A 23,846-nucleotide genomic window follows, 5' to 3' on the forward strand; every position below is an offset into this window, starting at 1 on the left:
CTATGCTCCATTGTACCTGTCGATATGACGCGGTGCAGTTTGGCCTTTTCAATCTTCTCTTGCATATATTGTGTTACTCTTGTGCAAAACTGAATTTGGGAGTTGCTGATGTTTATGCTTGCAGCCATGTAACGCTCTCTGAAATACTTCATGCACCCATACATGATGAACTCAACAATTCCCACAAGAGGAAAGGCACGACAAGAACGCATAACCATATTGAAACACTCCGCATGGTTCGTTGTCTGAATATCATACCATATTCCGTTGGTATCATATAGGAATGACCATTTCTCCTTAGGTGCACCTCGAATCCAGTGTGAAAATGGCTTCTCAATTGAATCCCTAGCCTCTGCAGCCTGACTCGTGCCTGTTCCTGATGCCCTTACCTTCACTAGCTCTGCAGTCAACTGATCAAGCATCTGCCATAATGCATTGAATTTTCTCTGTTAATTTTGGATGCACAACCTCTTAAACAGGTTCTTAAGATTCTTGTTCTTGAAGTGGTCATAGAAGTTTGCACCCATATGCCTAATGCACCACCTGTTTTGGACATCGGGCAACAATGGAGGCGTTGTCGCAGTTCCACGTTGCAATTTCAGTATTGATTGCAGCAGACCTGCATGCCTATCACTAATAAGGCACACATCTGGACGTGCAGCAACAACATGAACCTTCACTTATTCAAGGAACCAATACCAACTGTCTAAGTTCTCATTCTCAACAAATGCAAATGCGAGCGGAACTATTTGGTTGTTGCAATCTACCCCGATTGCGGTGAGTATCTGACCTTTATACCTTCCAGTCAGAAATGTGCCACCAATGCAGATCACCGGAAGACAACACTGAAATGCTCTAACACAAGCACCTATGCAAAAGAAGGCTCGTTGCATAATTCTTTGCCCCCCTAGTCACGGCTGGTACGAGGTATGTGTCATAAAAGCTTCCAGGATTTCTAGCAGCAACCTGGGATAACATACGAGGTAGGTTATCATATGATGCCTCGTATGTGCCGAACCGCATCTCAAACACCCTTTGTTTAGCCTGCCATGCCTTCAAATAACTAATGGTGTATTGGTAAGTCTGCTCAATGTGTCGAACAATCATTTTTGGCTCATAATTTAGGTTGTCCATAATCAACCCATATATTTGCTTTGCAACAAAGTCGCATGATATATTGCGATGCGAGGGAAGAACTTCTGACAGCAAACAAGTGTGCTCTGTCACATTGGAACATTTCCAGTTCGACTTCCATTTTCCCTTGAATGCATGTACTCACCATGGACATCCATCATTCACACACTTCACCTCATATTCTTTACTGCCAAACTTTACGACTCTAAATTCTCGTTTCAATGATATTGCCCATAGTCTCACAGCATTTTTTACGGCTTCAATGTTTGGATATGTTGCACCTTGCACTACCTCATTCCCTCTGTACTCCCACTCCTGATTTCGTACGTCTTCTGCGACATGACTGCCAAAACCATGCTCCTTCCACTCTTTTGGCAATGAGTTCTGCTCGTCATCAGATGAGCCCTCATATTCTTCCATCTCTATTGCGGTTTGGTCTTCTGCCTCCATCTCGTCCACAATGCTATGTATCCTCTCTCCCTCATCAGCAAGGCCCTGTGGTCCCATGTTTTGGTTCTCTATCTCTTCTGACTCATCTTGCTCAACATAATTGGTCTCTCTTCGAATACTCGGAGTTGTTTGATCTGCACCATGTTGGATTTCATTTTGTGTCTTCTCCCGGATTTGAACAAGAATGGCCAGAGGCCACCTATGCTCTAGAGCTGCTTGCATGTACTTCTGCCAGTCATCAGTGCTGTGTATCATCATCAATTCCCATAAATCACTTTCTACCTCCCAATTAACAAGAGTCTGGACGGTCATCACATGTGTCAACGGATCAACACGGAACCCACGCTGCAGCCACTTGCATATGGAACCAAAACTCCTTTCCAGAGATTTATCTATGGTGCTAGATGTGCACTTAAAGGCAGAAAGGTCTACTCTATTTGGCCCATACAAAACATTGTAGTCACCATAAGATACTTGAAACTGCATCTTGCTCGACATATCTGTATATCACAGAATACTTATCGAGTTATACTCTTTACTTCACTACCTTATTCAATAATCCGTAAAAACTAAGTATGGAATTCAACTACAACGTATAAGTATTAATAACTACGTGATTAATTCTATTCTATACTGCATATGCCAAATTCTATTCTAAATCGTAATTAATTTATAAACACGTCTCTAATACTACTGCAATTATAATAATAAATGCGTAGTACTAATTTTCTAAACTAATTTATTACTACGTAACTAAAGTATCATTAAACTCCTACTTAAATGGTTCTATTATAGCACTAATTAAATTAAATTACTCTACAATACCAATGGAAAAATACATAAACTAAATGTACTAACCTGCAGATCACAAGTGCGGAATCCGGCAGGGCTTCGCCGCTTTCCTTCTCCTCACCCCTCTCTTTTTTTCTGGATTTTTGGTGGAATTTTATGACTCAAATGAGGAGGGAATGTGGATCGGATGCTTATATAGAGAGGTATGGCCCGGTGCCCCTGTCGCGCCTGTGGGCGGGGGCCACCGGTCGCCCGAGGGGGTGCGACAGGCCCCCCTGTCGCCCGTTGGGGGGGCGACAGGCCCCCGTTCATTTTTTTTTGGACATAGACCTCGTTGCAAATTTGAAGAAAAAAAAATTACATCTAGGGCATGTCGCCCCCATAGGGCGACCGGGGGATAGTTTTGAAATTTTTATATTTTTAAAATTTTGATTTTTTTAATATAAAAAAAAGAAAAGAACGCTATGAATCCCCGGGCCGCGGCCCGAGCTAAAAGTCCAATAGGAAGGCCCAGGCCACAAATGTTGTTCGCTCCTTCACAACATGAGGTCCTCCCAGCTTTCCATCCGTCATCAATACTAACGAGATGTAGTCCATAGATTGACCCAAATAAGTTATCCAAAACTTCGCGTCCCTCTTTTTTTTTTTGGAACAAAACTTCGCGTCCCTCAAACTCTCTCGGTTTGCTACAGTTGAGAGAGGCGCACAAAGGCGATTTCGCCGCCGCCGGCGGGGACGGCGGTCTTCTCTGCCTCCGATGGCTTCAGTGCCGTCGGGAGGTGGCGGAGACTGCTGGTCCCTGGCCGGCGGATGTAGGTGGTAGGTTTAGTCCTAGTAGATCTAGGGTTTGGTTTCCGGGCGCCGGCGTTGAAGCAGAGGCGGCGGCGGCGTTGAGGAATAAGTCCTCTCAAGCTCTTCCTCGCCCCGGCGATGCTTCACTCCGGCGTCGATGGCGAGCTTGTGGAGGTGGTGCTCCCGGCGTGGAGCGTTTGTACAGGAGTTGTCCGGCGACGTCTTGCCGGCCCGGTAGGGAGGTTGCAGGGGAAGCTTTGGGGTTCCTGGATGGTAGTTGGTTGGATCTCGGTCGATTTCCCCTTGGCGGCGGCGGTCGTCAACGGCGAGCCAAGATCCAGGAGCTGGAGGAGTTGGGGCGCCGCCCCGGTCGATGCGCGATCGCCGAGGGCTTCTTCTACTTCGACTCCAACAAAAGCCGGTGTGCGATGGGATTTCTCCAGCTCATGGGGGCGCTCGACATCTTCGACGGCGGCGGCAGTGGCCGGCGACGAGGAGCTCGACTGTTGGAGGTTCGCGAAGGACCCGGGAGCGTTGTTGTAAATCTTCTTTTGTTTAGGGTCCTTTCTGTTGTTTGGCTTGGACAGCTGTCCCTGTATCCTCTACGTGCGTATCTGTATCCGTATGTTTTCCTTACTCAGTAATACAGATACGTATTATCAAAAAAATAAGTTATCCAAAAGGCTTTACACCGCGAAGACTATGTATCGCCTGCACTACAAATCTGCTTGCCATCGCCTGAAGAGAATCGTGGGGTTGGTGGGTGATTTCGGCCCAAGAAAAGAAGCCTGTTGGCCTATGAAAGAGCAACACATATTTAATAGCATAATTGATAATAGCCCATCCCACAACTTTAGAAAGACGTGCAGAAGGCAATCACTCGTAGTCTTGAGGCGTGTTTATTTGTTTTTTCCTATTTTTAAAATTTTTCATTTTTCTTTTCTTTCTAATTCTTTGTGTATATTATCTATTCCTTATTTATTAGTTTCTTGTTTTTTATCTTGCTTGCGACGACTAGACTAGTTGATTATTTTATATTTTATTGTCTTTTTTAATTTTTAATTTTTATTTTCCCTTTTTATTTTTTGTTATTTTTATTTTTCTATTTTTATAATCCTTTGATGTATATTATCTATTTTTATTTCTGTTTGACCTTATTTTTATTTTTATCTCATGTGGATATTTATTCATCAGATCGAAACTTCTTTTTATCATTTCTATACTAATTTGTTCAAATTGTACATTGATTAGTTAGTGTAGGAAATAATTTATTTACTTTATATACTAACTTATTCATCACCTATCCATATTCTACTTGTCAAAAAATAATGTATTATGCTACGTGAATGTGTTTGTTCTTAATATAAAATTATTTTTTTGTGTAACTAATTTGTTCATGATGCCAAATAAGTTGTTCATTTTAGACTATTTTGTTCGGTGTTGACTTACTTGTTTGCACTATTCATTTTTCATCACTTACCCCATATAATTAAATGTTCGCAATGTTTGATATTTTGTTCGTAGTACATTATTATTTGTTCATCATGTTTACTTTTTTGTTCATAGAAATAATTATTCGTTCGTGTTGTCAAAATATTTGTTCCCAGTAGCCAAAAATTATAATTATTTAATATTAAGAAAAATGATTTTTTTAAAATATCGTGCAAACATAGGCAAACATAGCCAAAAATTATAATTATTTAATATTAAGAAAATTACTTTTTAAAATGCTTTTTTAAAATATCGTGCAAACAGTTGGGCATATCCGTTCTTGTTTTGTAGATCTTATCATAAGAAAGATAATGGTGTAATCAAAATTTAATTTAGATATACAATTTAAGACTTATTAATTTAATCTTCAACATGTTTGCATGCAGACGGCGTAACAAGATTCGTCTCTTTTGCATGTGCACATGCTCACAAATTACTGAATATTTATAGATGCCTGTTGCTTGTTGATTTTTAATTGGGTCAAAATTTGACTAGGCCGTAGCAGGATGGTGGAAGTTTGCTGGTCCAAACTGCGCAGAAATGCGCGTCCTCGGACTTCCCGGCAGCCCATTTGCGTTGAGCGCGCGATCAGCGTGGATGCCCAACTGAGTTCTTACATGATTCCTCAGTACTCCTGGGTGCTTTCAAAAAAAAACTACGCAGAAATTAAATAGCGACGCGTTCAGGTGAAAACTACGCAGAAATTAAATAGCGACGCGTTCAGGTGAACGATGTATAATCACGCACAGAAAAAACAGAAGAACGAACGGAATTCATGGTGCATACGCTTTATAGATTAAATTATTCGCTCATAAAATTTTCTTTTACTAAGTAGCAGCATTTGTTCTTCATATAAAATTATTCTTTTGCATGTAAATATTTTTTTCGCAATGCCAAATTATTTATTCTTTATAGATTAAATTGTTCCGTGACGTTGATCCATTTGTTCGTGATATGCATTTTCCGTTATATATCATGTACAATCAAATGTTCGCGATGTTTAATATTTTGTCCGTAGGATATTATTATTTGTTCGTTATGTTTGATTTTTTGTTCGTAGAAAATAATCATTTGTTCATGTTGTTAAAATATTTGTTCCCAGTAGCCGAAATTAATTATTTAGTATTAAAAATTTACTTTTCAAAAATATCGTACAAACATAGGCAAGTGTGGTCTTATTTTGGAGATCTTGTCATAAAAAATAATGATGCAATCTGAATTTAATTTGATTGCACAATTTAAGATTTATAAATTTTTTTGTATGGACTCCCCTTGCATATAGATGATATCATCAATTTTGTCTTCACCTGCATGCATGCATGTGGGAAAGGCGCTAACGCACGAAAACAATCGAAGCAAACTGCGGTAAACGGACCTAAAATTTATTTGGCCCAATAGCACGTGACTCTCTCGGGTCTGAGGGAATTAATCCCGCTTCAGGTGACGGTTGGCGCTAACGTCGCCTGAAGTGACGCCTAACCGCGCCCGCTTTACACCCCTATTTGGAATGATGGCATGCTTCAATGTGATTCTGCAACACAGTACATCTAGAGCAGACTCAAAAACACCGCCATACATCTATGACGATTTTTGTTTCGCACCATCCAGCAGGAGATACACAAACACATCAATATACTCTATCAGGAACGTTACATGTCCACATTCACAGCTATCACATATATACATGCCATTGTTCTTAGTTCTTATATCATAGTTGTGCAGCAGAATATCATATATTAATACCATATATGACATTAATTAGTTCCACAAACTAATTAATTTCCATCTAATAGTAACTTGCAGATGTACCAAGTAATCTGTATATCTAATTGGGCGGCTTGAAGAACTTGAGCTTCATCCCATTGCTGATGATGCTCCAGACGCCCCCCAGGGAGAACGCCAGGCTGAATGCGGTACCGAGCAGCCCGAGGCCCCAGTTCAGATACCAGCTGAAGCTGAACTTCTCCGGCTTCTTCACGCGGATCCACATGAAGCACGGGTAGGCAAAGGTCACCGGCAGCGTCAGCCCGCCGAGCAGGCCAGCAAGGCTGGAGAGGAACGGCAGCGCCACGCTGATGAACAGCGACAGGAACCCATAGAAGACCCTGAACACTGACCGCACCCAGGTCGAGCATGGCCGGTTGGTGCGTCCCGTGTAGTAGGCCTCAAAGCTGTCAAAGACCGGCATGGAGTAGATCTGGAAGCTGCTGAGGCAGTTGAGCACGACGAGGAGGCATGTCGTGGCGAGGAGGCCCCGCGGGGTGTCATGGCTGTGGAAGGCGTAGAGCGCGGCCAGCATCCCTCCTGATGGCATCTGCATACAGGGGCGTGCAAAGGGATGAGCACAAGGGTCCAGGGATTTAGGTGCAGCACGGTGAAATCATGGCTCTGATTAAGCATCATGATGCACTTGCCATGTTCCCGTAGGCCCAGTAGCCCCCAACGGCGACAGGGAAGAGGCACATTGCAATCAGGAGGTACGCGACTTTGGCCCCCCTCCACATTGGCACATGCGCTGGATGTTTGAAGGTCGACGGCATTGTTGCCTGCAAGATTCCAACGAACAATTCACACCAAATTATACTAGTGATGAGTAATGGAAGTCTCAGGATAAATTTTCTGTTCAGGGTTGAATACTAGCCTGTATTTCCAGTGCAAGATTGTGCCCTCTGAATGCAAAGGCTACTATTCCAAGGGCGTTCAAGGTTGAGAATAAGGATGTACCGAAAGAAGTTGATCTCACGGGGTCATAGGAGACTGTCGGTGGCCGCGGTTGGCTGACTGAGAGAACCCAGGAGATAGTACAGTACATTATTGCCGTTGCACCTCCGATGAGAGAAAGCCCAGCGATGGAATTGAGATTTGGAAGTTGAGAAAGAACCACGGCCAAGGATGTGAACACCAAGTACCACTCGACAGTTGTAATGGGACTCGACGAACAGATTGGGCCGCACACTATTTGGAAGAAGAGTTTCATGGTCTCCCCTCCAACGAGGATAAGCGCAGTTGCAGTGCCTGCCGAAAGATAAATAGTTGGGAAAAGAGCCAGCCACATTCCCAGTTTTTCTCCTGGATGAATTATGTATATCAGTCAGTAATTGGTGCAATACTGCAATGCAAATAATTCCTGTCTTCTGAAGTGAGCTTAGTAGCTATCAATGGAACAGAACAGCAGAGAATCTAGCCACATTGCATGTTCTTAGTTTGGTGTAAACAGAGACTAGATAATGAAATAGGTTGGTAAGAAGGATCATGGAGTTCTCCACTGGCAGCAAAAGGTACCACATTTCTTCAGTACTGTAATGGCATGAAAGCGAAATGTTAACTGACGGAGCAGCTGAAGATCATGATCCCAGTGTGAAGAAAACAAAAGAGCGTTCCTAGATTAGCCTGGCACTACCCCATCAGTCCCACTTCACCTCCTATTATGAAGCAGCAAGACAGTCAAGAGATTCTATCCAGCCTATATGACAGAGATAATACTTGGACAGCGGTGACATACAGTGCATACCAATTTATATATTCCAGACATGTCAGTGACATTCATGAATCTAGGAATCAGAAGTTATTGTCTTGAACTGGCAAAAATAGTTGAGAGAAGGGAAATTGGTCTGTGCCACATCCCCAAATGGTGATTTTGTGCACAGCACACTCCACTCTTTGAAATTGTGCACAGCACACTCCATTCTTTGATTTTTGTCTCCAACACACCGCAGCACATAAAAGGTCTTCTTTGCCCTTGCAAAAACCGGGCCCACCCGTCAGCTCTCTCCCTCTCCCCCTTCCTCCTTCCCCTCTACAAGCCGCGCACGCCCCCTCCCTCTCCGGGTCCGGCTACCTCAAGCTCGGTCCGCGCCGCCCCCTCCCTCGAGCTCGCCTCGCCGCGGCGGCGGCTCCCTCCTTGGCCGGCGGCGGGGCGGACCGGCGGCCGCGGGGCGCAGGACGGTGGCGCATGCGAGCGTAGGCTGGAAGCGGCGGCGCGCGAGCCGGGCCTGGAAGCGGCGGCGCGCGCGAGCCGGGCCTGGAAGCGGCGGCGCGCGCGAGCCGGGCCTGGAAGCGGCGGCGCGCGCGGGCGGGCCTGGCGGCGGCGGCGCGCGCCCCTCCACCCGGCTCCTCCTTCCTCCCTCAGCAGCTCCGCCTGTCCCGGCTCCTCCTCGAGCTCCTCCCCCTGCTCGAGGTTCACCGCCCCTGCTCCGAGCCCCGGCCGTGCATGACGGGCCTTGCGGCGGTGCGAAGGCCATGGCTGCCTCGAGCTCTAGCCATGGCGGCCTCGAGCTGCCTGGACAACTCGCCTGGCAGCAGTGGCGAGCAGGGCTCGTCGCGGCGGCCCCGGTGCGGATGAGCAGGGCCCGCGCGCGGTGGCCCCTCAGCCCTCGCTCTGTCGTCGGTCCCTCCGCCCCCGCTCCCTCCCGGTCCCGCTCCCACCCCTGCGGCCTCCCGGCGGCTGGCGGCGACGAATCGAGGTGGCGGCGTCCGTCGGATCTGCAGCGCGTGGGCACGGCTCCGGCAGCGGCCTCCTCCTCTCTCCGTGTGTCCTCTCTCTGCCCTCCTGGCCGGCGAGCTTGCGGGACGGCGAGCGGCGGCCGGTGCCGCGCGGTGCAGCAGCATTGGGCAGAGCGGCGGAGTGGAAGGAGGAAGGAGGAGAGGGAGAGAGCTGACGGGTGGGCCCGGTTTTTGCAAGGGCAAAGAAGTCTTTTTATGTGCTGCGGTGTGTTGGAGACAAAAATCAAAGAATGGAGTGTGCTGTGCACAATTTCAAAGAGTAGAGTGTGCTGTGCACAAAATCACCATTTGGAGATGTGGCACAGACCAATTTCCCTGAAGGGAATGTCTCACCGAAAGCAGCCTGTGCAAGCTCCACATATCTGTTGTACCTCCTGCCTGGGACAGCCTCATGAAGCTTCACTAGGATCCAGAGTGTGTACAGTTGCCAGAAATAAGCAATAGTCAAAGATATTATCCCCCAGCTCCTGCAGGGCAAAAAGACACGAACAGTAATTTGTCAGAAATGGTTCTAAATTCAGCTACACTTAAGTCGGATTGAATACTCAAGAGAAACCATCTGAAAATCTGAAAACCAGTCCAAATGGTGGATGACATAACCAATGGTGAAAAAATGAGCAGAACAATTTTTTCAAATCAGCGAGAGTTTTTTATAATCCTATCGATCCGTTACAAGTTCTGCACATTTTATTCATTTGAAAGTTGCACGTGGTCTTACTCTGAATTCTTTCAGGAATAGCGGTCTTGAATTTTGATTTCAACAACTTCAAATCTTAACTTTTGCCAAAATAGAGAAAGAATCCTTGATTTTTTAGCAGCCTGAATCATAAACTAAATGTGTGAAAACTTTTCCAGACAACAAACCTGAAGAAGGAAAATAGCAAAATTCTCCTCAAGATCTTGCATTGGCTTGCCCGCGTTAACATATACTTAACTAATAAAAAATCTGGCCTGTCCTCACGAGGGGTTTTTAGCAGGTTTAGGGGTTGTTAGTTTGGACAAACTTAGGGTGCAACAGGTTTGGAAATGGGGGGCAATGGCGAATTAGGCCGAATGGCACTCACTCTGCCTCTCCCTGATCGAATCCAGGCGCCATTAACAAGAGCAGCAGAGCAGAGCATGGTGATGAGTAGCACTAGTAAGCAGTCGAGGAGGGAACGGAAGGAAAGGAGAGTAGCTAGCGCGTACATACCATCCGAGCCCCGGGAAGGCGAGCGGGAGGAGGAGCGCCTGGAAGCCGAGGCCGGCGTTGAGGGAGTGGAAGGCGGCGTAGCGGGCGTTGCCGCCGCGGCTCTCGGTGACGGGCAGCCAGGCGTCGCGCGGGTCGAGGCGCGTCAGGTGGCCCACGTCCTCCAGGTACCCGCGCAGGCCCTCCACCACCCGCCGCCCGGGCGTCCCCGCGGCGCCCTTGCCCCGGGTCCCTCCTCCTCCCGCTCCGCCGCCGCCGCCCGCCCCCGTCGGCGTCGCCGCGCCCTCGGGCGTCGACAGCCCGCGCGGCGTCGCCGGGATCGACACCAGCTCCGGCTCGCTCGCCGCCCCGTCCCCCGTCGCCGCCGTCGCCATTGCCTTCTTGGAGCGCGCGAGTGGCAGAGTGAGTGAGTGAGTTCTTGGAGCTCGGGCCGGGTGGGAAAAACGGGAAAAGGAAAAGGTGGCTCGGGGACAGGGACTTCCGTGTCGGGGAAGAGAGAGAGTGAAATAAATGGTGCACGGGGAGTGTGGGAGAGGACATGACTGGAGAGAGAGAGAGGAGAGGGTGGCCGAGAGAGAGAGGAGAGGGTGGCCGCGCCGCGCGTGTACGAGAGGAGACTGTAGCAAGCAGGGGCAGGGGCGTGCCGTGTGTCCTGGCGTGTCTGCCCGTGCCGTCGTGCGCGTCCGTCCTTGGAGTACGGCGCCGCGGGCGGCGACGCGCTCGGCTTCCTGTGTTCTGCTCGCATTCCCACCGTGCGTGCGGTCAACTCGGCAGGGGATTGCGCCGGCTCTGCCGTGCGGGCGAGCCGGCGAGGGTTTGCGTGCCGGAGCACAAGAAGGAGAAGCGGTCGACGGATGGCCATGCTCTGCAAGCTTGCAGCGTTGCGGGCTTTCCTCGGTGTCTCCCCGGGGCTGGATTGTATTTAGATGTGAAAAATTTAAGAAAAGTAAAGTTGAAAAGTATGGTAGTATTTTTTATTTGTATGGGGTAAATATTGTTTTATTATTGGCTAATTAGCCTCAAAAGATTTATTTCGCAACGTATATTCAAACTGTGTAATAAGTTATTTTATTTACCCACATTTAGTGTTCAATGCATGCGTCATTTGCTATATTTAATTTTTTGATGTGATTTCGATGTGACGGAAAATTTAGAAAATTTGGAGGAACTAAGGCTGTGTTTAGTTCGTTTGCAAAAAAATTTTGCGAAAAAATCTTGCTAATTTGAAGTACTAAATGAAGTCTATTTACAAAACTTTTTGCATAGATGGGTTGTAAATCGCGAGACGAATCTAATGATGCTAATTAATTCATGATTAATCAATAATTAGCGGATGGTACTGTAGCATCAATGTTGCAAATCATGGATTAAGTAGGCACATTAGATTCGTCTCGCGATTTACAGCCCATCCATGCAAAAAAATTTATAAATAGACTTCATTTAGTACTCCATACATGTGTCGAAACATTCGATGTGATGGTTTTTTTTTGTGTTTTTACGTTTACGGGAGTGGGAACTAAAGGCCTAAACACAGGTCGGGCAACCTAGCTTCCGTGCGTCAAACTTTGCTGTGACAAGGCCTCGATTTCATATGCAAAATGAAGAATCATTCACCATTGTGATTCAAATTTCAAAGCTTCATATGTCACAGATTCTCATGGTGGGTTGACGGGAACAAAATCCCGGTGAGACATCCAAGCGAACACCTATAGCCGTCAAATAAAATGTAATTTTTGATCTTGCATACTATCCCAACACACATTTCCACGGAACCCAACTACACAACTTCGAGCTCTTGATAGTAAGCTTTTTCCTGGTGACTTCTATTCCTAATCAAGAGAACTCGCTGCCCCCTTTATATATTACCCTCTCCTCTTTCTCCTCCACTGTGCTTTGTAGTGGAGAAGAAGCCAAGTGCTCAAGGTAAATAGAATGAATGAGATTTATAGTCGTTGTGTCAAAACATGGCATGGTACATTGGGTATTATTATCTGTTTATCTGGTAGGTGGTAATGCACCATATATATGTCAAGACATTTCTTCGGCATTCAACTTTACTGGCAGTAGACTCGTTACTAGGTTAAACTGTTGCTCGTGGAAACATCAAGATACTAAAGGGGATAGGCCGTTTGAGAGCAAGAACCTTATTCACTCTATTCTGCTACAACCAGCCAACATTATTTCTCTCTCACAATAAATCAGCACCAGCTAGCTCGTAGTACTCCACAGTCATCCGAACAGTGATTTTTCTTCCGCGCTTTAACAAGAAATCAAAAGTCCGTGGAACTATGCAACGAATCGGCTGAAGGGGATATGCCATTTGAGAGCAAGAACCTTATTTTCTTCTGCGGTTTAACAAGAAAATGGAAAGTCCGTGGAACTATGCAATGAATCGGCTGAGACTGTGCTAGTTGCGCCTTGCGGGTGAGAGTTCCCGTGACGCACGGAGAACCAAACCAACATGTCGATTTCCGAGTTGTGCGAGTCAAGGAAGGATGGGCAGCGACCGATGGGCACGAGCTTGCAACCTTTGGATATTGTTCGCGGTGTCTTCTTCATAAGCTTTGACATTTTGCTGTGAGGCCTTTCTTTGCAAGTCTTGACGATCCTTCAATCATGATTTTCTTTTCTCTAAGATTCCGACAAGAATAATTAAATGAGGCTTTAATTTCCAAAAATGAAATGTGCACTGTTTTGAATCGAACTAAGTAGTTTAGTTGGTTTCTACTTTTGTGGATGCTGATGGAATAGTCTTTACCGGCTTATCCGATGATGAAATACAAAAAAGAAAACATTCACCATTGTGGTTCAAAGCTTCGTATGTCACAGACTCACAGTTTCTCATAGTTGGTTCACGGGAATAAAATCCTGATGATACATTCAAGCGAATACCTAGAGCTGCAAACTTAGTCAAATACAATGTAATTTTTGATCTTACATGCTATCCTAACACGCATTTTCTCGGGACCTGACTACACAACTTCAAGCTCTTAGTCGTAAGTTTTTTTCCGATGACTTCTATTCCTAATCAAGAGGGATTTGCTGCCCCTGTTACACATTACCCTCTCTTCTTTCTCCTCCATTGTGTTTTGTAGTGGAGAAGAAGCAAAGTGCTCAAGGCATAAATAGAATGGATGGGATTTATAGTCATTGTGTCAAAACATGGCATGGTACATTGGGATTATTATCTGTTTATCTGGTAGGTGGTAATGCAGCGTATATATGTCAAGCCCTTTCTCCAGCATTCAACTTTACTGGTAGACCTCGTCGTTAGGTTAAATTGTTGCTCGCGGAAACATCAAGGTGCCGAAAGGGATAGGCTGTTTGAGAGCGAGAACCTTTATTTTTCTTTTACGCTCTAACAAGAAAATGGAAAGTCCGTGGAACTATGCAATGAACGGCCGAGAATCGGGTTTTTAAAGACTGGTGCCCCCTCCGGCCTTCTCCGCGTTTCACGCACGTGCGCTGCTCTCCGCACACACGTCAGCAAGTTGAGCTCGTGATTTCTGGATGCTGTGTAGTGGAGGGAAAGAGTAGATGTGCTCATATGTTTTGATTTCCGTGCATTCTAAATTTAAAATACTCTACTTTCCAAACTAGTTATCCAAATTAAATTTCGATTACACGGTAATGTTTCTTACTACAAGATCTTTAAAACTAAACCACACTTGATTATATTTAGATGATATATTTTTAAAAAAATATATTGGTATTTGTTCTGGAATATTTTCTATCTTGGGGATAATTTTATTCTGATTTGGAACATTTTATTTGGTTCTGGAACAATTTGCATTTATGGAACATTTTTAACTCCGACAGATTTGTGCGATGGTATGACGGTAGTCGCATATGCTATGAGTAGACGCCCTAGGCTGAGGCCTAGACAAGCTTCGAGGCTCCGGGCATCAGGACCATAACGTGCTAGACACGGGAGGATGGACCACACAGTCAGCGCGGAACGGGTTCAGCTTGGCAGACAACGGCGGACATGGAGGAAAAAATACACCAGCATTCATCCGTATCGTATGCCCAAGTTCCACCCACACAGATTGATGGGTTCTGAGCTGTGACTACCCCACCTGTAGCGATGGGCAAAAGCAACAGATGGGGCTCAGGGTGCGGTTATATATCACTTCAGATGACATTTCCACCTATCATTACCTGGAGGATATATTAGATACCCACAAAAAAAGAAGATATATTAGAGGGACAATCATCAACCCAACTGCAAAACTGTTTCCATGCTACGATGGGCCGTCATCAGCCCAGCTGTGGAACTGTTTCCACATGCATGTAAATTTAAAATTAAAAAAACTATAACTATTAAACTAAGCATCCAAATTAAATTTGGATTGCACCAATATTTTTCTTATGGCAAGATATTTCAAACAAGATCCCAGTTACCTATGTTTGCATGATATTTTGAAAAAAACATTTTTTACACTAAATAATTAATTTCAGCTATGGGGAATAAATATTTTATTAAAAATTAAATATATCGAACAAATAATAACATACTACGAACAAAATATTAAACATCACGAACATTTGATTGTATATGATAAATAATAGAAAATAAATATCGTCCGAAAAAATTCTGGTACAAAGTGAACAGATGATTGTGCATTTGTAAACACTTAGTTACACATAGATAAATAATTTTATGTGAAGAACAAATACATCTACATTGAAAAAATATATTCTATAAGTATATATACACACGTGATGAACAGCTTAGCTCATAAAAGGAAATAAATTATTTCACACCCCAACTTATGAGTCCATAACACAAATAAATTAATATAAATTAAGCATGGCTCATTCTCAATTGTGATCAAATAGTTTGATACTATAGTAAAAGTTTCTTTAGATCATAGTAAAAGGTAAGTAAGTATAGATCTACTAATATCTTATAAAAGAAACAAACCTGGTTGATAAAAATTATAACAAAGATAAATTATATACTCAAACAAAGATTATGTACATGAGATTTATAATGAGGAAAGGAAGAAAGAGAGAGAATAGATAGATAAATAGATACAAAGGATTGGGAAATAGAAATAGAAGGAAAGAAATATGAAAGAGAAGAAAGAGCAAGAGAAATAAACGAAGGAAGAAAATAAATAGAAAAGAACAAGATTTGTTACATTCTTATCACTAATATAGTGTAGATGTTAATTGGGAACATGCAACTTTATTTTGTAGAATTAATAGCTGATAGTCTGAGCTTCTATTCATCATCATAACTCCATCAAAGGTTTTACCCGATGCTATTTAAAGTAATTGTAATAAATTGATTATTGAGAATAAGAAAAGGGAAGCATAAGCTTAGCAAAGCACGCTATATTAGGGATACCTAATATAATTTTTTATATAATTTTTGAAGAAGTAGATGCACTTAACTTATTTATATTGTTAAAATTTATAGTAATCATGCTAGGGCGCGCAAAGCGCGCTTAACGTTCTAGTGTGCTAGTTGCGCCTTGCTGGTGAGGGTTCTCGTGACGCACGGAGAACCCACGTGTCGATTGCCGAGTTGTGCGAGTCAAGGAAGGATGGGCAGCGACCGATGGGCACGAACTTGCAACCTTGGACATTGTTCTCGGTGTGTTCTTGGTTAAGCTCAGGCATTTTGCTGAGCCCTTTCTTTGGGAGCCTTGATGCAATCATGATGTTCTCTCAGATCTTGATAGAATAATTAAACGAAGCTTGAATTTCCAAAATAAAATGTGCATTGTTTTCGATCGAACTAAGTAATTCAGTTGATTTCTGCTTTTGTGTATGCTAATGAAATAGTCTTTACCGAATTTTCCAGCTACTTAGGACTGCCTGCAATCCAGCAAGTGAATAAAACAGACATTTTAGACACAGGAATAATCTTATGGTCTTCTATGTTTACATATTTTTCTAGTTGATCCGACATTTTAGACACAGGAATAATCTTATGGTCTTCTAACTTTTGTGACAGCTGACAAAGGGTTTATTGGATTCCCGGTTGTTGAAGCGGTAAAAGAACATTCAACATTGTGATTAAAAAACTTCAATTTTTACAATTTATCATAGCGGGTCGATCGGAATAAAATCCTGATGATACAAGCTCAAAAAAGCACATATAGGAAAAGTGTTAATTAATATAAGAAAACGCCTGGAGCCGGATGTAAAGCTAGTCAAATACAACATGCGTACTGCCTCAATACACATTTTCACCTATTCTGAGCATCTCCAAGAGTTCTCTATTTTTCTTCCTCATCCTTATTTTTTTGGAAAAAAAAACACTCTCCAATAGTTTCCAATCTCCTAACAATCGGTAAATTAGGCTCCCTTGTACATAAAAATACGCACCCCTTGCAGCTCCCGATCGCCCCTCTCCTAGATGTTTCTTGCGAAATTTTCCTTGTGGATCACAAACTTCTCATTTTTAGGAGTAAAAATAGAGAATTATTGGAGATGGACTTTTTTTTCCCTCCCTATACCTATTTTGGGAGTTGGCAAACAACACGATTTGAGGAGTATTTTTTAGAAAATCTTGGAGATGCTCAGTAACCTTTTTCTGAAGACTTTTATTCCTAATTAAAAGGACTAGCCTTCCCCACTGCGTGCTACACATTACCTGTCCTTTCTTTCTCCTCCATTGTGCTTTCTAGGTTTTATTTAGATGCACGTATAAAGTTTTTGAAATAGAAATATAATCTTTGCACATTTGAACTATTAAACATAGACTAATCACAAAACTAATTACAGAACTCGTCTATAAACTACGAGACGAATTTATTAAGATTAATTAATTCATCATTAGCACATATTTACTGTACCTATATTGTAGCAATTTATTGTCTAATCATTGCTTAGGCTCATTAGATTCGTCTCGTAATTTATAAGTAAATTATGCAATTAGTTTTTATTTTATCTTGATTTAATACTCTATGCATGCGCCGCAAGATAGTTTTGGAATTTTGAATTCTCTATCTAAACAAGGCCCGTGGAGAAGGGAAGTGCTCAAGGTAAAATAGGATCGATGGGATATATAGTGATAGTCTCGCAACATCATGGTGTGGTACATTGGTTATCATTGTCTATTTGTACGGTAGATGGTTAGGCGGTAGTGCACCCTATAGTTAATTGGATACATACCATTACAATTATGCAACTTCTAAGTTATACCACTATAATTCACCTATTCCGAACGATGCCATTACAATTCATTTGAACCCTCAAACATGCCATTTTCTACGTCTTCGACGACCTTGGGCCCACAAGCAGACGTCCGTATTATCGTATAGACCAAAATGCCCTTGTTGTAATCCTCTCTCTCCACTCACTGACATCGGGACCCCACATGTCATCTCCTTCCCCATCCATTCTTCTCCTTTCTCTGCTCTTCTTCATCCCCACGCCGGCGCCTGCACATGCCTACTGGGGCGGCGAGCCCGCGCCCTCAACCTCCCCGACGCCGGTGAGTCCTCCCTCCGCATGCCTGCTCCCTCCTCCATGAGCGCCTCCGCTGGCGCCGCCCTCCTCTGCTCGCACGCCGGACTCGCCCTCCTCTGCCCGCGGCGGGCGCGGGCGCGGCGCCGGTGAGCGCGAGCGCCGGAGGGAGGAGTGGGCGTGTCCGTAGCGCCGGCGAGCGCGGGGCCGCCGCACCGGCGAGCGCGGGGCCGCCGCACCGGCGAGCGCGAGGCCACGGCGCCGGCGAGCACGGGCGGATCTGGGAGGAGGGCTCCGCATGGGTGAGCTCTGCGCGGCGGGACGGAGGGGCGCCGGCGATGAAGGACGCCGAGCTCGGGCGCGAACCCCGAACGGCGCCGCAGAGCGTGGGCGTGGACCCCGAACGGCGCGGCCCCGGGGCTCGCCGGCGTTGGTGGACCCGCCCCAGATTTCGCGGCCGCCAATGCCCAACCTGTTGGCGCCTCGCCTCCCCCCCACCACCACCGTTTTCTCCACCTCCGACGACCGCCGTCTTCTCCACCTCCGATGACGCGGCCGGGGCACGCGCATAGGGCCGGGGGGTGCGCGCTGGGGGTGGAGGGTGGCGACAGCAGCTGGGGAAGAAAGGAAGGAAGAAGAAGAAGCTGACATGTGGGGCCCATAAGTAAGTGAGTGGAGGGTGGAGAGGCAGCAGGGGCATTTTGGTCCATACGAAAATACCAGAGCCTGCACGTGGGTCCAGGAGAATCAAATACGTATAAAATGGCATGTTTGAGGGTTCAAACGAATTGTAATGGCATCGGAATAGGTGAATTGTAGTAGTATAACTCAGAAGTTGTAAAATTATAATGGTATAGATCCAATTAACCCTATACTATATGCCAAGGATTTCTGCAGCATATATTCAACTTTATTCATAGCTTCGTTGGGCCACATTGTTGCTACAGAAAACATCATGATACTGAAGGAAATAGCCCATTTCGGAGAAAGAATGAAGGAAATCAGGCTGTTTCATAGAAAGAATCTGATTTTTTTTACTGCACTTAACTTAAAGATGGGAAGCCCGCCATGAATTGGTTGGGATTTAAGCTGACTGCCTCTTAGGCTAAATGGTTTTCATGGCTTTTAGAGCAAGATTAATAATATAATGCAGCTGGCTACTGGCCGTAAGAATTCTTACAGCCTATACATCTATTAGCCCACTGATATAATAGTTAGTACTTCACTATTAATGTAAGGTCCACTTGTCTCCCACACAAGGTTTCTTTGTTCTTGTATCGAAGCCGACTGCAAGCTTGTAGCCCGCTTCTGCTCTCTCTCCTCTTCTTTCTCCTCTATCTCAGCATTTAGCTTGCCTGTAGCCTGCTATAGTAATTGCTCTCAAGAAAAGAAAAGTTTCGTGCCTAACGCAGGAGCAGTGGCTTGACTGAGCCTAGGAGGCGATCGCACGCACGTCATTTGCTGAGTGGGTAACTGGTGATTGGAGTGGTGTGCCAGGCAAGGAAGGATGGCAGCGACCCATAGGGCATGCTCCGCAAGACGACAACATTGTTTCACGATCCCAGAAGAGATAGAAGGGTTGCTGGCGTCATGCGCGGTGGTAGAGCACAGCTGCGCCGCCTCAAGCAGGGAGGAAGGAGCAGAGCTCGCGTGGAAGCGAGAGGTTGAGGAAGATAGGTTCAGAATAATAATGTTTGTTCATCGCTGATTGCCCCTCTTCAGCATCGTCCAAGCGTACATATAAGTGCCGATATGGGCCAACTCACTTTAGGTTCAGCCCAACATAGGAAATGAGCACGCAGGCCCACAGATAAATCCGACATCCTATTCCTAATACAGTCACAAGTTCTTGGTCATGACATTCCCCCCTTCTTAAGCAACAGCTTGCCCTCAAGCTGTGAAGCATTCAACAATCCAGGCTGAATACCAGCCGCTGTGTTACCAGATAAGTACCAGCTATGTGAAGGTCCTAAAAGGAGACCAGCAGAGAGATGAGAATTGTCTGAGATATTGAATTCATCACAATGACAGATTACCAGTAGAGTAAAGAAGCCATTTCAGTTGCTTCACTGATCACCCAACCTCGTCCTCCTATTGGACCAATTGCATTATGAAGGATTGTAACCATCCCATCACACAGGTATAATAAGATGTATGCTAGCTCAGTAGCAGCAAGCTCACACCTGCACTTGAATAAGTGTGCAATATCATCTCTACTATCTGAGCTACACTCCCAACTTGTTGCCTTTGGCCACATGAGAATATGCATTTTGCCATGAGGTTTCATCTGAATAATTGCACCCATATCAACTCTATTATTTGGGCTACGGACACAGTCATATATTCTAAGAAATAGATATATGTGCAACTGGGTGCACTGATTCCAGTAACAACAATTGTGCCGCTGTAGAAAATTGCAAAGCATTCTTGTGTGACCTTGGCCCTGTTTGGTTCCCTATCACAACTTGTGCTAGAGAACTTTGACCGTTAATTATTGGTATTAAATGAAGGGAATTTGTAAAACTAACTCTACAACCCCTGTGCTAAGAGCCCTGAAGAATCAATGAGGTCTTTGACCGCGTGATTAGAGAATAGTTACTGTAGCATTACTGTAGCCAATCGTCAATTAATTATTGTCATTAGATTCGTCGCGAAAAGTTACACTCATTCCTAAAGAGGTTTCACAAACTTCATTTAGTACTCCATGCATGCGAGATTCTTTTTTCAGGGAATATGCGTTCTAGGAACTAGAACAATCCAAACAGGGCCCTTGAACTGTCCCATTGAGACTACCCCAATTGGCAGTAAATAATGCAACAGCATTGGGTACATGTAACTGCTTCTGAAATTGACAGATGTGGATCAGCAATATACCATCACGCTTCAGCTGTCTAGCATTTTCAGTAAATGTCAAAATATTGTCAGCTAACAGGTGCTTCTCCTAATGATAGAAGGCACAGTTATGGTCCTCATGCTTGAAGTGACACACAGATTGTTTCTCAAGTAATAAGGATTTACTTGTTAGGATAACTGAACTGACATCATAATGTGATGCAGAATATCATTTGCTTCCACTGTCCATACGATCAACCTTGTCTTTCTCTGAATTTTGTCATTAGCAGTGAACATTGCAAAAGAAATTATTCTTATAGTCATCTTGACAGTCTGGTTTCCCCACAATAATAGTAGCTTAAAAATTGCTTTCTTATGTTTCCACTTGTGTGTGAACTTTAACAACACCACATGTACACAAGCAGAACAGTGCCAAGTCATGGCAAGGAATTTTAGCATTGTCATCTCGGATACACTAAAGTTGTCACTGTCATCTACAAGGCTGTCGTCATACGCTGGTTGAGCTGACATAACACTATAGAGCATCACACTACTCATGCATATACGAGGGGACCAATGATTCCATTCCGAAACGCCAATGCCATACGCCCATGAAAGTTTCCACCTGCTGTGAATCACATCATCTGAATAACAGTGAAGTAACACTTCCATACTGAAGAATATTATTGAAATAGATGCTCCCCATTTCACCACCATATCATAACAGGTAAAAATGGATGGAGGTTTTGGCCTGAGTTGAAAATCAGTCACTTACACTACACCTTCCAGCATTTTACTGCACTTGAATTGCCCTGAATATAAATGACTGACAATATCTAGCACGTAAGCAATGACCATACAAATACTTCAGTGCAGTAACAGCTTGCTGTTGCGGGTACTGAATGAACATGTGGTTAGGCACTCCATATTCCAAACAACAGAATGATACCAAAGGTATTTTGAACTGAATGTTCATTTGACAGCACCGCATTAATTGTACTTCTTTTTCAGACTGAACACACACCAGTGACAATTGGTTTTGCCAATATGTATCAGGAGCATAATCCCAGAAGGCTGGCCAGGGAATTGGCCTGAGCCGAACACTAGTACCTTGCATATGCAATTGCACTAGTGGTGGCCATAGCATCCCAGTAATCTGAGAATTAAAGTTGTCCGTTACATTATTATCAGCTTCTAGACAGGCTACCGACCATGGGGGCTTTGGTAAGATGTCAACTATCTCAATATTCAGAATATATGGCCTTGGTGCCCTGTCAACTACAGTAGCAGGCAAAGTTTCTACCAAGACTGGATTAAGCACAACCATGCTGTCCCATACATTCTGTTCAGCAGGAACTTTGATGGCTAGAGTAGGCAACATATATCACATCAAAAGAGCATGCAGGGGTGGAATTTGTGATATACCTGTGCTGCATATTCTCGAGTGAGGAGCATTTGTTGATAGTGTTCCCGAACTTGAGCATGTTGTCGCGGTTGAAACAATTCGTCGAACACTTGGTGGGCATGGTGGTGAAGATTTCTTCCTTTGCACACAGACCAGTTGCAGCCGTCAATGGGAAGGTCAGTGCTGCGCTTGGAGCAGATGATGCGCGTGACGAGGTTGATGAAGGAGCCGACGCGGTGCTAACAGGAACACGAGTGCTCTCGTCATTGGTGCGACCCAGTGTCGAACACCTTGCGGGCGGAGCTAGCCGGGGGCCCCTGGTGGTGGAGGAGCTGAGCGTGGTGTTGTCGATGGAGGCCGAGGCGGTGGGCGTGGGGGACGGAGGTGTGGTGGATAGCGCCGGTGAACTGAGGGCGACCAAGGGCGCCGGTGGAGGTGTCGCCGATGCCACCGATGTAGTGGTGAACAGCTTCTCCAATCGCTGGCGTCTGCGCTCCAACTCCCGTTGCATCCTGGTAAACTCGAAAGCGGCGATGATTCCCTTGACATTGGCGGAGGTCGTGGGCGACAGTGAAGTCATGGTGGACTGCGGCGGCGGCGAGGGTGTAGTGGGGTTGAGGCTAGGATTACACGAATGTGTTGAATTTGGTGGCTCGGTCAGGAATTTTAGGGCCTCTCAATCGGTAGCTCTGATAACCAAATGTCACGATCTCAGAAGAGATAGAAGGGTTGCCGGCGTCACGCGCGGCGGTAGAGCACGGCTGCGTTGCCTCAAGCAGGGAGGAAGGAGCAGAGCTCGCGTGGAAGCGAGAGGTTGAGGAAGATAGGTTCAGAATAATAATGTTTGTTCATGGCTGATTGCCCCTCTTCAGCATCGTCCAAGCGTACATATAAGTGCTGATATGGGCTAACTCACTTTAGGTTCAGCCCAACACAGGAAATGAGCACGCAGGCCCACAGATAAATCCGACACCCTATTCCTAATACAGTCACAAGTCTTTGGTCATGACAAAACTTTGTCTCCCTCTCTCGACTCTTCCCCCAACAGTTGAGAGCGGCGGAAAAGTGTGCTTCGGTCTCCGCCGGCGGGGACGGTGGTCTTCCTCGTCTCCGATGGCCCTTTGGGCTTTGCGAGGCGGTGGAGACCGCGGGTCACTCGCCGGTCGGAGGTGGTACTAGTAGATCTAGGGTTAGTGTCCCGGCGGCACAGTCGAGACGACGGCGGCGGCGGCGCCATCATGGAATAAGGTACTCTCTGGCTCTTCCTCGTCCCGTTGGTGGCCTGCTCCGACGCCGACGGTGAGCCGGTGGAGGTGGGGCTTCTTTGGTGAACCCCTTGTACAGGAGTCCGTGTCCGGATCTCCGGTGTCTTCTCCAGGTGGCGGGAGTTTCGGCCTTTTGCTTCAAGGGCGCAGAGCAGGATGTGGGTCTCGTGGAGGTTCGGCGGGTGGACCAAGCTCGAGCTTCCCTTGGCGGTGGCGTTCGTCGACGGCGAGCTGTGGTCCAGGAGCGGAGGAGCTCGGGGCGCGTCCCCGGTCGATGGGCTTTCGGCGACGCCTTCATCTCATCCATGTGGATGAGTGTCTACTGCGAATATTCTCAAAGCCTTGCGGCGTTAGGGTTCCTCACGATCCGAGCAAGACGGAGCTCTGGCGATGGGGTTCGGTGGCGGCTTCCAGCGGTGGCAAGAGGATTCAGCTGGAGGACTGGAGGTGTAGACGGTCCTAGGGACTTAGTTGTTTTTCTATTGTTTGTTAGGGGCCTGTCTGCAAAAATCCTGCTTTACGTATCATTTCCAGATGTATCTGTATTTGTATGGACTTTGTATCCTTA

At 45.4% G+C, this 23,846-nt stretch overlaps 2 protein-coding genes across 2 annotated transcripts; both read right to left on the reverse strand.

The window, feature by feature from the left end:
• Nucleotides 1-6,274: 6,274 nt before the first annotated feature.
• On the reverse strand, nucleotides 6,275-10,846 carry LOC120699491 (lysine histidine transporter-like 8). Its single transcript, XM_039983494.1, has 5 exons — nucleotides 10,355-10,846; nucleotides 9,496-9,629; nucleotides 7,301-7,728; nucleotides 7,074-7,205; nucleotides 6,275-6,973 (listed from the first exon to the last, which is right to left on the reverse strand). Exons 1-5 carry the CDS (start codon nucleotides 10,723-10,725, stop codon nucleotides 6,485-6,487), a joined length of 1,554 nt encoding a protein of 517 aa, XP_039839428.1. The 5' UTR covers nucleotides 10,726-10,846; the 3' UTR covers nucleotides 6,275-6,484.
• A 9,225-nt stretch (nucleotides 10,847-20,071) lies between these two features.
• On the reverse strand, nucleotides 20,072-22,991 carry LOC120699492. Its single transcript, XM_039983495.1, has 2 exons — nucleotides 22,034-22,991; nucleotides 20,072-21,236 (listed from the first exon to the last, which is right to left on the reverse strand). The coding sequence occupies exons 1-2, from the start codon at nucleotides 22,591-22,593 to the stop codon at nucleotides 20,798-20,800; spliced, it is 999 nt and encodes a 332-aa protein (XP_039839429.1). The 5' UTR covers nucleotides 22,594-22,991; the 3' UTR covers nucleotides 20,072-20,797.
• Nucleotides 22,992-23,846: the final 855 nt, after the last annotated feature.

Source organism: Panicum virgatum, chromosome 3K (assembly GCF_016808335.1).
Source record: "Panicum virgatum strain AP13 chromosome 3K, P.virgatum_v5, whole genome shotgun sequence".
Lineage (NCBI taxonomy): Eukaryota > Viridiplantae > Streptophyta > Magnoliopsida > Poales > Poaceae > Panicum > Panicum virgatum.